The following is a 12,749-nucleotide window of genomic DNA, read 5'->3' as shown; positions in this document are numbered from 1 at the left end:
CAGCAGCTCAACGTCCTTCTTGTAGTGAGCTCATGGGCAGAGGGACAGCCCAGCCGGAGGGGAACCCGGAGAGAGAGGTTTATGGGGAGCCCTGCAAGATAGGGGGGAGGCATGTACTGGTGTGGAGGATGAGACAGGTTGTCGAGCAGAGGGTTTACCCCAGGGACCAAACACTACCACCTCTCCCAGGCCATGGTGGCCCCGTGCTTAAGAGGGGCAGCAGGAGCTGCTGGAAGATGTGTGAAGGCCTCAGGGCTGGTCTGCTGGAAATATATCCCTCCCTCAGAGGGACTTCCTTCCCTTCTCCTTCCATTTCCTAATCCCTCAGTAATGTGGATTTCAAGTAAATTTTGGTGCTGGTGGGATTCTGGCCTGAGACTGGGAGAGTTTCCAGTCTTCCCTGTCTCCTTCCCAGCAGCCAAGGCTGTGGGGTGTTTGGGACACACCACGCCTGAGGAGGGGACTGATGCTCAGAGCCATGCTGTGTCCCTGGTCCTGTCCCAGGGCTGCTGGACACCTGGAGGAGGGACAAGAGCAGAGCCCTTCCTGAACTGCTCTGTTCTGCCTGGCCTGGAGGGTCTGCGGTGGCATGGCCAGGAGAGAGGCAGTGCAACGCGAAGGGCTGGGTTTGTTGCTCAGCTCGGTGACGTCACACTTTTGTCTCCTCACAGGCCAACCCTGCTCCCATTATCGTGAACACAGACTCGCTGGAACAAGGGCTCTCTGTAAGTCTCCTGGTTTTGTTTCGCTTCCTTTGAACAAGCGGTGCATTTTCCCTGTTCGGCGGTGCAGGAAAGGCTCCTCCAGCCCAAGGAGGCCCCAGCAAGGTGGCAGAGGAGCCTGATGCCTGCGCCACATCTCCACAGCACATCCCACCCCAAAACCTCGCTGGCGCTGGCTGAAGCTGAGCAGAGCCAAAGCTAGCAGCAAGCAATGCTGGGGACTCCAGCCCAGGGAGGGTAGAAAGCAGGAGGCACTCAGAGGAGCCCACGGTGGGGTAAGCAGGCAACAGAGGAGCAGGGGGAGCTGGGCTGGCTGCATTCAGCATTACCCACACAGCCATTTCCTCAGCCTCCCATGCAGGTGAGGCTCTGCTGGGGCATCCCTTACCTTCCTACACTGCCTCAGCCCCCTTTGGCAGCCCCAGCCCCTCTGGAGGGAGGCAGAGCTCTTCAGATGCTCACTGGCATCGCATCCAGTGGACCTCAGGGTGGCAGGACCCATCAGATGCTGCTCCTCTCGCAGTGAAGGCTGGCAGCAGCTGAGCGGTGCTTGGTGACTGTGAGTGTTTGCAGCCACAGTGCATTTGGTACTCTTGGCATAGTACAAAGATAATCCTTCTTGGTTTGTTGCACAGAGGGTTTGTGTGCTGCTGCTGCATTCCTTCCCAGAACATTTGCAAATCATTCCTGCGGGTGGATGGCAGGAGCAGGGTCGCCAGCGTGGATTTCTGTGGCACTGGCTCCATGCTCACAGGGTGTTCTGTATTTTTTACCCAAAGGGAGCTCAGTTGACAGCTTGCCAGGGCTGGGTGCTTTGCACATAGTTTTTTTCTGATGCAGCAAATTTCAGCTGCCTTCCACGTTAATGAAGGGGCACCAGGACTCAGAGCTGGGGTTGGTTTGTCTTTGGAGTCACGGTGGAGGGCTGCAGCTGACTTCTGGTGGTTGAATCTTCCTTGTAAAGTACTGCAGATCCCAGCCTGTGGTGGGGTCAGTGCACATCAGAGCTCTGCTGAGCTGGTTGGGCAGGGCTATGAAAAGGAAGGGAAGCCCAGCTGAGACCTCTGCAACCCTGGCTGTATGGTTTAATTATGCTGCGGGTGCTGAAGCGAAGCCACCTGGCACTGGGGAGGAAGGCAACACTGCTTCTCTCAGCGCGGTAGTTGTGGGTCCAGCAGCCTTGTATGAAGATGGCAGAAGAGAGATGCTGTCCCCAAAGGTTCCCTTCTCCAAATGCATGGCATGGCAGGGTGTTTGTGGGGTTGGAGGCTTCTCGCAGTGTGCTGCGCACCCCGGCTGCAAGGCAGTGCTGTGTTGCAGCCTGCTCTTTGTGCTCACCAGGCTGGTGCTGTTCCACAGGGAACTGGAAAAAGGGCAATGTCTTCTGGAGAGGAAGGATACACCACAAAGTTGGACTAAGGGGTGTGCTGTGGGCAGGGTAGGGAGGTATTCCTGGATGGAAACTCTGCTTTCACATCTGTTTTGTACCCTCCCTCCCTTGGAGGAACATTGCCTGCTCGCCATTGCAGCCACCAGCACCACATCCTTCACCAGGGTCCAGCCATGCTTGTCCCTTCTCCCTGTCTGTGTGCCCAAGGGCAGCAAGAGGTGACCCCAAAGACCAAGGACAGGCTCTGTCACCCCAGGCATGCTCCCAAGCCCTGCAGAACCCTGCCTATAGGGCCAGCAGCGGCCTCGTCCCACCGCAGTGCACTCCACTTTCCTGCCCTCCCTACTCCATCTCATTAATTCCATATCCCTCCTGCTCCCATTCCCTCCACCTCGTTAGCTCCATATCCCCATCTGCTCCTTCTCCCTGCACCCTGGCCACAGCTCCTTCTTGCTGTGCTGGATGGGAGCTCCCTTCCTGCAGCCCCCAGGGTGAGTTTGTCCAGGTTTGGGGGGTGCTCTGCACCCTTGGCAGGGACCAGCGTCACCCTGGGGATGGCAGTCACCTACCCCATCCATCCAACCGCAGTGGGACATGGCGGGAGGAACTGCCCTGTGGTGGGCAAAATAGGTTGTGGCTGTCATCTGCTGGGCAAAGCAGGGACCACCAGCCCCGTGCCCAGGCATGTGCCACCTGCAAGGTGCCCAGAGGAGCCCATGCCCAGGGCAGGGGAGACACCTCACTTTGATTCCCCTCAGCCTCCAGCCTGGAGACCCTCTTGCCTTCTCCTTCATGTCATACCAGCACAGAAACGAGCCCTGCTCCATCCTTTCATTCTCCAAGGTGCTGGACTCCTCAAGCTTCATGGAAAACACACCGCAAAACCTCCTCTTCGGCTGTTCCCCAGGTTAGCAAAGGAGCCATAGCAGGGGCTTGTTGCAGAAGACCACACCAAAATGGCAAATCTGGAAGCATGTGTTCTTACAAACTCAAAAGCTGAAGCCTTTAGTACAATATGTATTTGGAAGGGTTAAAGTCACATCTTCCAGTCTTTAATTACTTAACTATTCAATGCTTTCCTTAATGATAAACAGATGGATGTAGTCTAGTTCCTTCCTGTTCCAGTTCCATTGATTGCATTGGACTAGCTGCTGGGCTGAATTTGGCCCCGTCTGTTTATCAAGAAGTCTGCTCCACATTTCAATCTCTCCGTCCACCCACCTCCATCCCCAAGAGCATGTGGCATCAGCAGCACTGTAAGGTACAAGCTGCAGCACCGGGTCCCACTCACCACCGGGGACGGGGATTAGCTCTGCTGCCTGGGACTTGTGCAGAGCCCAGCACCCCCAGGGTGTAAAAACCCAAATAAATCCTGCTGTATTAGAAGCATCCCTTGAAGGGTAAGGACAGGTGCCAGGAGGGATCACCCATGCCAGCTCCAGGTCGTTGCTCACAGTTTCACCCTGTGGTGTATTTTGCCCAGCAGGTTCGTAGTGGGAAGACGGAGCTTCAGAAGCACAGTTCCTGTGACAGATGGGTTCTCTGTGTTTCAGAGCTGCCTCTCTGAAGCTGAAACAACTAACAACTTGTTGCTGCCCAGGGTGCATGGCAACTGCTGCCAGGCAGTCCCAAAGCAAGCAGGGAAAGTCACTCCAAAGCCCTTGAGCTGAAGGTTTCATAGCCTGAGTCCTTGGAGCTCTCCTTTGGTGCCCCACTGCCCAGAAGTGAGGTGCTGCCACCTCCTCAGTCTCTAAAAGCCAGGTCTGAGGAAGCCAAGTGCTTCCCATGCCACCAAGGAGCCCCAGGCTCTGCCACCGGTGAGCGCAGAGGCAACCTCCTTGTGGGCACTGACTGCTGCCAGGGTCCCCAGCCACGGTCACTGCAGGGCAGCAGAGATGGCCACCACAGTCCAGTGCCTTTGAGCAGGGCAAAAACTTGCTTGTAAGCCTGAAAAAACAGGAAAAGATCAAAACTAAACTGCCACCCTCACGCTTCGGTCCCAAGCGCTGGTGGTGGCACATCCCGCTGCCAGTTCCTGCAGACAGCAGGGCTGCAGAGCCCTCCCAGCTGGTGTGCTGGGGCTGTCAGGCTTCAAACCCCTTTCCTCTGCCCGAGATCAGCAGGCTCATCCCCATGACCCTCTGGCAAAAGGCTGACCAGAAATACAGTGTTTATTTACTCTCTGCACAAGGCTGACACCATGGGCAACGCACGCAAGGGGGTTGAGGCCAGGGGTTAGCTGGAAGCGAGTCAGTAGGTCTCGGTGCTGCGGCAGGACACATGGATGCAGGGAGGTGAAGGGAAGGAGCTCTTGACCTATTTTCTCTGGGCCCCCTGCCATGTACAGGCAGGGAGAGCACTGCCGGTGCCCGTGCCAGCGGGGAGGTGCCCGTCACACCCGCTGCCCCGGCACGGGGCTGCTCTCCTTTCCCCTTGCTGGGACAGGTGTGGGGCATCACCAGGTGCCCTCCACTCCCAGGTCTGGCTGGCACGGCCAAGGGCTGACCCTCCAGCCTCCAGACTCTCTTCGTTATGTTGGTACACAGCTGCTCCACCATCAGGTCCCGGTGCCTGTCCCCATCGTGTCCTAACCACAAGATATGGGCTAGATTCTGCTCCAAAAGTGGCTACGGGCAGTGTTATCATTCCTGCGGGTTATTTCCTCTTGCAGCCTGGTGGGCTATTTCGGTTGGGTTTGTGGAATCCCATCTTAGTCTTCTAAATTTGGCCTCCTTTTTTTATTTAAAAAAAAAAAAAAAAAGGCACCAAATCCTGACTCTCTAGCAAATTGCAAAGCGTGTTCCACGTGCGCTGGTGCGGTGTTGGCCGGCAGAGCCTGCAGACAGCTTGCAGTAGCTCTGGAAGGTGTGTGCTCTTCTGTTTATCAAATGAGTGTTAACTCTGCAGCCTTCTGTTGATGATTTAAATGTCATCATTGCTAACTATTTCCCTGCTGCTCAAAACACGAAAGGGAAGCGAAGGCCAGCAAAAGGGCGCCTCTTCCTGAGCCCTCAGGTGGGCTTGCTGTGTGGGAAGGTCTTGGAAAAAATACCCTTACTGTTTTCCATGATGCTTAGATGGTGCTTAGGATCGGGATGCACTGGGAACAGCTAATTAGTCCGTGACACCCCTGTCAGCTCTGCAGGTGTTACATGGGGAGATAGGAGCAGGGTGGGGTGTGCTCTCCCTGCCCGGAGGCGACGGAGCTGGGCATCTCCCCACCAAGCCCGTAGTGCTGAGATGGCCCCGAATGGGAGCTGGGGAGGAGTGCAGAGCACTGGCAAAGGAGAGGGGGAACAGCCTGCAGCAGAGCCAGGTCGCAGCAGCTCTTGTGGGTGCCGTGGGGAGGTTTTGCCATCAGTGAGTGACTGGTATTCAATTTGCCGATGCTGGAATGTTTGCTTTGTTGGCTCGTTCCCTTGGTTACGTGGTATATATTAAGTTCTCCATTTGGCTTCCTTATGCAATTAACTGGCATTCTGTTGCATGGATTTGGGAAACATAATCAGACCTAAACCTTCATGGTCAGGCCTGGCTGACCGCTGTGTGCCTGGCCAGAGCAGGCTGCTCCCAGCACGTGCCGCGCCGGGTGAGTACTGACACCGCTTGTTTTCAGGGAGCGATGCAAAACACCGCTCAGCATTGGCAGCACCAAGATTTGGGGAGCAGGGATACCCCAAACTCACCTGCCTGGCAGCGAGGTGCCTGACGAGCTTGCATGCTAGGGTGTCTCTGTGCCGGGTGCTTGCCGGCAGCGGCCACTTGCTTGGCGAGGCTGACATGCTGCTGGCTCTCTCTGCGGCTCACAGATTGTCAAAGTTTTCTGCACATCCCCATCCTGTAGGTATGTATGTGCTGTTCCTCTGTGGCCGTGGGTGTGCATATGGCTGGCTGTGTGGCAACTGTGTTGAATGCCAAAGCAGAGAGGACAATGTGTGTAGTAACGAAGGGTGCCAGAAATCTGAGTTGCTGGAAAGCTGGAGAGAGGCAACGCCGCGCCCCACGCACTGGGCTACCAACTGCGGAGACGAGATGAGCCCGGAGGCTGCAGCGAGGGAGGCTGTGAGGGCGGCACGGGCCAGCGAGCTGGCTCCACTCAGGATTAGTCAGTATGGTAGGATGCGAGGAGGGAAAGGCAACCCATGGCTGTGGGGAGGGAAGCAATGCTCCCCTGCCTGCGGGAGCACGGCCCAGGGTGGTGCTGTGGCAGGAGGTGGCACTGGCCACGCATCTCTGTCCCTCCAAGGCTGTCGGGGATCCTGCTGTGGGTTAATCTCACTACTCCCAGTGCTTTTCTGCGGAGCGATCCTGTCCCAAGAACTGACCAAAGCCTTTCTCAATGTGCTGGGAGGATCAGAGCATCCTAATATTGGAGCATCTGGATGTTCCGACCCTGAATCGTGCCCTGAAATCTTCCCATGGCTGAGAGGCACCAGGCATGGAACACATCCGAGGAGGGACAACCCTCTCAGCACATGTTCCCTGGAGCCCCCATCCCGTCTCTCCGCCCTGGACTCTCCCCAACCTCCTCCTTCTTGAAGCGTGGTACCCACCACAGAGTGCGGGATTGCTTTGGCCTCACCGGGGCTGAACCAGGCAGGGGATGAGGGTGCGTGTGTCGCAGGTGGCACAGCCTCATCCCAGATCCTGGCATGCAGAACTGCTCTTCCACCTGGGCACCTGATTATTCCCACCTAGAAAAACTCCTGTTTCCTCTTCCTACCTATAAATAGGGCCTCACAGCCACCTTGCTGAGTTTCCTTCCATGGTGTCAGATGATGGCTTTGGCATAAATAGTGTTTGCTGTCCCCTCCATTTAACAACCCAGGACTATGGCGTTTTGGAGGATGGCCAGGCTGTGCCTCCGCAGGGGTGGATAGCAGGGAGCTGGGCAAACAGGACACAGCTGGCATGCTGGCACCAGATAAGGGGACCTGTGTCCGAACAAAGCTACGGCAGCTCCGGTTTGGGATACGGAGCACATACAGAAAGCGGCTCCCTACAATCTACAAATCTTCAATTAAGGGTGGATGTAAAATCCACATGAGGAACGCTGCATGTTGTCCAGGGGCCGCAGGCAGAGGCAGGGCTGTATGATGGGAGAAGCGTTTGCTGAGCCCTGGGTCCCACCACCTCTGCCGTGCCATGCAGACCTGCCTGCGTCTCGTCCCGTCCCTTGTTTCCCAGAGTGACTCAATTTGTGAAGTTCAGTCCAGTCCCCTCCAAAACTTTTGCTGTTGAGTGTAACAGCTCTGGATGTTCCAATAGCCAACTGCTTTGCAAATCTTGCTAAATTTTAGACCTCAGCAGCAGTTTATGGCCTGATCCTGATGACCTGGAGTGAAACTGCTGCCTTATTTTCCTATGCATTGTTACTTATGGAGAAAATTGAAGTCTTTGACCTGTACATTTCCCATTTCTTATTTTAGAGCCTACAGTTGCATCCCTTTTGTTTCAAGCTATTACGTTTGCCAGAGCCCTGCTTTGACACTCGGGGTATGGGAGATTTTTAGGCGTGGGGATCAGTATGGTGTACAGCATTGAGACAGGCTACACCATTTTTTTATATAAGGGCATCACAATATTTTTCCCTCTTACTGTGCCCCATACTTGCACCTCGTTTCCTTCGCACCCAACTAATTCGGTAGAATAAATTATTCTGAATTCCCCATTAACACAGTCATGCTACTAAAAGATTTAAAAGAGATAAGCTGCTAAAGGTAGCATTATGTTATTACGTACAGACATTATTTTTTTCCCTTTAAATGGACCGACTCCCTTTCTTTCCTTCCTGCAGCAGTGAATTCCCGAGGTTTATTACATGCTGCGTAACAAAGGCGTCATTTCTTTTTGTGCCTTCAGTTGTGTTCCTTTTCATGGCTGGAGAAATGAGCCGGGAGAATAAAGGCTTTGTGCTGAAGTGCATTAAAGTCAGTGGGCTTTGGCTTATGCCCAGAAAGAAAAGCAGCGCACGATTTAATTCCAGGGCAGGCTTGAGCGGTTGTGTTTAAGGTTTTTTCAGCAGTGATGGCACAGCTTTTAGGTTGGATTCTTGATCTTCAGTTATCAGAAGTGAAAAGCGAATCCCCCTGGGACCGGCACAGAGCCATAACGTCCTGTCTCCCTCTCCCCAGGTGAATGGCAGCGATGGGATGTTCAAATACGAGGAGATCGTCTTGGAAAGGGTAAGTGCTCTTTACTCACTCACCGGCAGCCTTTGCTGCCTCTTCCCACTCGCTCGCCCACCGGCACAGCCAGCACCCCCCACATCCCTGCACCAGCTGATGGGGAGAGGTTGGTCTCCGCTCCCCGCTCTCTCCAGAGGCTTTTGAGGGTGTCGTGCTTGCCTTCCCCGGCGCAGGGAGAGGTGGGCTTGCTGCTCCGCAGACCCCTCCAGAAGGGAGGGAGGAGGGCTTCTCCCTTCCCTCCCTCGTTCACACCCTCGCCCCCACAAACCCGCCAGCGTGGAGCTGGGGGGGAGGCTCTTTGTCAGTGCCTTTGCCAGAAAATGGAGGTGCGGGGCGCACCCCACAGCCGGGCACGGGGGACTGCTGCGTCCTCACCACCAGATTCCTCATCGAGCGTACACAGCCCAGGGGTGCTAAGTGGCAAGGACAGGTTTTCTAGTAAACCAGACTGCAATGGGGGGAGTTTCTGCTTGAGCCTTTTCTTGTCTGTTGGCAATGCAGAGCTGATGGCTTGCACCACACTGGCTATGGCTAAAATCAGCTCGCCCCACGGGTGAGGCTTATCCAGGGGTGAGCTGGCACTGTGCAGGGCAGGGAGGGCTTTCCCCTGGCACCCAGGGAGCGGCAGAGATGGAGGGATGGAGAGGGAGCGGGAGAAGCTGGCCCAAGGTTTGCTCCAAGAGGTGGGGATGGCCAGGGTGGGAGGCTGCCCGTGGTGCCCCACAGCACACCTTGCCTCCTCGCTGCCGTGCTGGGTGGCTCAGCCTCGCCGCGTGGCCGGCGTTGCAGGGGAAGACGCATCACTCGTTATTCTGTTCCTCTCTACCTTTAGTCATCTCCCTCCTCCCCTTGGCTCTGCATCATGGAGGTGGGTGGATGGAAGGTTATCTGGGGCTGCCGCCTCACCCACTGCTTCCCCGGCGTGCCTGACAAAACCAACCCAGGGGATGCTTCCTTTTTGGGTTGAGCGCTTCTTGCTATGGGCCCAATTTAGAGGCAAAAGCCTTGTTTTCAGAGGTTCTTCAGAGCATCCTCTGTCCTCAGCCCACAGCAGGAGCAGAGGACGAGCTGGCAGGGTCACACGGAGAGGGAGCACTCATTGCTGCCCCCATTTCAAAGCCCCAGGCATCAATTCCATCTCCAGCAGCAAGAAACCATGAGGGAATTTCAGTGCTTAGCAGCCAGGGTCAGCATGGACCATCCCCAAGTCCTTCCTCTTCATGCGGTCCCCAGCGGGATCCAACAACCCCGTCTTACTGTAGGAGAAGCACTCTAGTGCCTGCGGGTGAGGCTGTCCCCTTTCTAGGGTGTTTGGCTCCCAGAAATGACCTCATTGTACCCCAAAATTGCTGGTTTGTCACGTTATTAATCCTTGTCCTTGTTGTAAAGACAAGGGCAAATGCAGCAGCATTTTGGGGGCAATAACTGAGGAAATGCTGTCTGCAGAGTGACGTGGCTTTGGGTTTATCCACCATACATGTGTCTGCACCAGGAGCTGCCCCTGTGTCTACATCAGCCCCAATGCCAGCTAAGAAATACCTTGAACTCCATTTCAAGGTTTATCAAAATAAGAATAAACATCTTCCAGATAATTTCCAGGTTTTGTAGCTAGCATCAGAGCACACCCTTCCATAGACAGGCACAATGAATGACTGGAGACCATTTCGCACAGTCTCACCTGCCTTGATGGGGCCTGGCTAGGTCTCCAGTGACAGTAAGCAGTTTTTTTAAGCTGAACGTGGGGTAACCAAAATCCGGCTTAGAGGAAGGAGAGCAGCATCAGACCTTTCACTGTTGAGTGCCTCCTTGTCTCGTGCTGGCCAAATCCCAGCTGGCAAGAGAGCATCCAGGAGTGCTGTGTAGTGAGAGGCATTGGTGGCTCCCGGAGATGCCATGCTATGTCATGAGTGGCATAAAGTCAGAGCGGAGGAGACCTCTGTGTCACCGCAAAAGCTGATGCTGAGCCCAAATTGCTGGGGAGAAACGCAAGCCCCAGCCAGCTGCTGGTGCTAGGTGATCCTGGGGAGCCTGAGCTCCGGTTTGGCCCTCTTGGCCACAGGTCCCCCAGAAGGGCAGAGCTCCCCATTGCCTAACACTGAGCACTGGGGCCGTGGGCAGCCGGGAGAGTGCTTGGCCCGGGCCCGTTTGTGTACAAGAGAGGCGGGCACGATAGGATGTGACTGTGTGTCAGCTCTTCCGCATGAGAAAACAAGGCAAGGAGCCATCTGATTTTCAAGACAGAGCAGAAAAAGCAGGAATTGTCCACTTGCATCAAGCACGGAGCTGGAAACGGTGCCTGTGAGTGTGTCACTAACGGAGATCCTGCAAGCGAGAGAGGCAGCACAGGGCCACGGTCCTGGGATGCTGCCAGGACAGGGCTGGAGATGCAGCATGGCCTCTGCATTCCCCTCTGGGGCAGACACCAGCAGGACAAAGCTCAGGCGATGCTCCAAGCATGTCCAGGAGGAAGAAGAGGCAGAACTGGAGACCCTGCTCCATCCTGACAGCCCTCTCCACCCTAATCTGCAAATTTTGGCATGGGCCAAAGCTGGGCCCTGGCTTGGCTCAATGCTGGGGCTGCATCCCAGGGTGCAGGGGATCAGGAGTGGGATGCTGGTGACTGGCACAAGCCCTGCTGCTCCGTGCAGGATGCAGCATCCATGTCTTCTCCTGGGGAGCAGCCAGCAAGGGGAGGTTTTCTCCACCAAGGACCACCCCCTATTCTCCCAGCTCGTTGCCTGCCTCAAAGTCTCTCGGCGGAGACGCGGTGGTGAGGGAGGTCCTCGGCGGCTCCCACTCTCCCGCTCCATCTGTTCAGTGCTTCGCGCTGCTGCACTGAGCACCTCGGCTGATGAGCACCGGCCTCCCCTCCGGCCGTGCATCCCTCTGCCCCCTGAGCTGGGCACCCTGGGGTGCGACAGATGCTGTAAGGGCTCCTGCGCCCTGGGCAGCTGTGGCTGGGGGGAACTGCTTCAGGAGGGCTGACAGCAAGCGGTTGCCTGTGGGGGAAAGACACGGTGTTTGATTTTCCACAGGGTAACTCCGGCCTCGGCTTCAGCATAGCAGGAGGAATCGACAACCCCCACATTCCAGATGACCCAGGTATCTTCATCACCAAAATCATCCCCGGGGGAGCAGCAGCCATGGATGGCCGTCTGGGGTGTGGGGGAGCCACCCTGTCAGGGTGTCACCCGAGATCTCCCCAGGGACCCTCTAGGCAGCTCCTGACCCCCTCCCATGCCATGGTCCCCAGCCCCCTGCCCCGGGTCCCTTCCCCACGGCCACGTCTCCTGCGTGCAGGGATTCTGGCGGTCCCCTGTCACCGGCCTCCTGTCTGCAGCCACCCCTCCTCCCCTCCCTGTGCCAGGCTCCAGCTCCCATCCTTCCCCTTGCAGCCCGGTGCAGGATCCAGCCTTTCTCCTCATCTCCCATCTCCACCAAGGTCGCACCTTGGGGACCAGCCCCACTGCCTCCCACTTCGGGATGGACCCCACTCTCACCCCAGCAGGGCAGGATCTGGCCAGCTTGAGCAGTTCTCCTTCACACATGGGTCTGCGTGGCTGGAGGATGGTGGCAGAGGTGTCCAGAGAAGGGTGGCATGGGCTGGCAGTTCCCCAGCAGAGCTCAGGGCCACCCTGTGCCCACAGGGTGAACGACTGCGTGCTGCGGGTGAATGACGTGGACGTCTCCGAGGTGGTGCACAGCAAAGCCGTAGAGGCCCTGAGGTGGTGCGTCTGGTGCTGCGCCGCCGGCAGCCCCCACCAGAGACGATCATGGAGGTCAACCTCATGAAGGGCCCCAAAGGTGAACCCCTCACTCTGCTTGCAGGACCAGGGTGCCCTGCTACCCCACGGGATGGTGTGGGGTGACCCCTCGGTGTGGGATGTCGTGGGGTGCATGGCAGCATCACAGGGCATGTGGCGTGCAAGGTGGCACCACAACAGTGCAGGATGACGTGGGGTGGCCCAGCAGTGTGGGATGCTATGGGGCATGGGGTATGAGATGATAGCCCCATGGTGCAGCGCACGGTGGCTGGGCTGTCCCCACACAGAAGCGGGGTGGCCCATTGCCTGCCGGGTTTGGGGCAGGCTGGGAAGCCCAGTAAGGCAGAGGGGCCGTGATGCCAGCCCGGGGCTCTGTCCGTCCATTTGTCCCTCACCCCTCACCTGCCCTCTCAATCCCCCTCAGGCCTGGGGTTCAGCATCGCAGGGGGCATCGGGAACCAACACATCCCTGGGGACAACAGCATCTACATCACCAAGATCATCGAGGGAGGCGCTGCCCAGAAGGACGGGCGCCTGCAGATTGGAGACCGGCTGCTCGCGGTAAGCCCCATGCTCGCAGCCCGCCTCAAGGTGAAGCCGGGCAGTTTCCACTGTGCTGCGGTGCCGATCCTGAACCCCAGCCCCTCTCCTGCTGGCAGCCCCACACCCCTTCCCTGGGGTCCCC

The 12,749-nt window shown here is 56.8% G+C and overlaps 1 protein-coding gene across 1 annotated transcript in view; it reads left to right on the top strand.

The window, feature by feature from the left end:
• Window positions 1–671: 671 nt before the first annotated feature.
• Window positions 672–12,749, top strand: part of LOC104166378 (disks large homolog 3-like) — a gene marked incomplete at both ends in the record, with an annotated part of 17,418 nt that continues 5,340 nt past the window's right edge. Inside the window, 6 exon segments of the mRNA XM_009706272.1 lie at window positions 672–725; window positions 8,247–8,297; window positions 11,336–11,460; window positions 11,948–12,021; window positions 12,024–12,104; window positions 12,489–12,625. Of these exon segments, the coding sequence (XP_009704574.1) occupies window positions 672–725; window positions 8,247–8,297; window positions 11,336–11,460; window positions 11,948–12,021; window positions 12,024–12,104; window positions 12,489–12,625 (522 nt within the window).

The sequence above is a fragment of the Cariama cristata genome, unplaced genomic scaffold (genome assembly GCF_000690535.1).
Source record: "Cariama cristata isolate BGI_N322 unplaced genomic scaffold, ASM69053v1 scaffold32658, whole genome shotgun sequence".
Lineage (NCBI taxonomy): Eukaryota > Metazoa > Chordata > Aves > Cariamiformes > Cariamidae > Cariama > Cariama cristata.
Note: the sequence above shows the minus strand (reverse complement) of the source record. Positions and strands in the feature narration are given on the sequence as shown.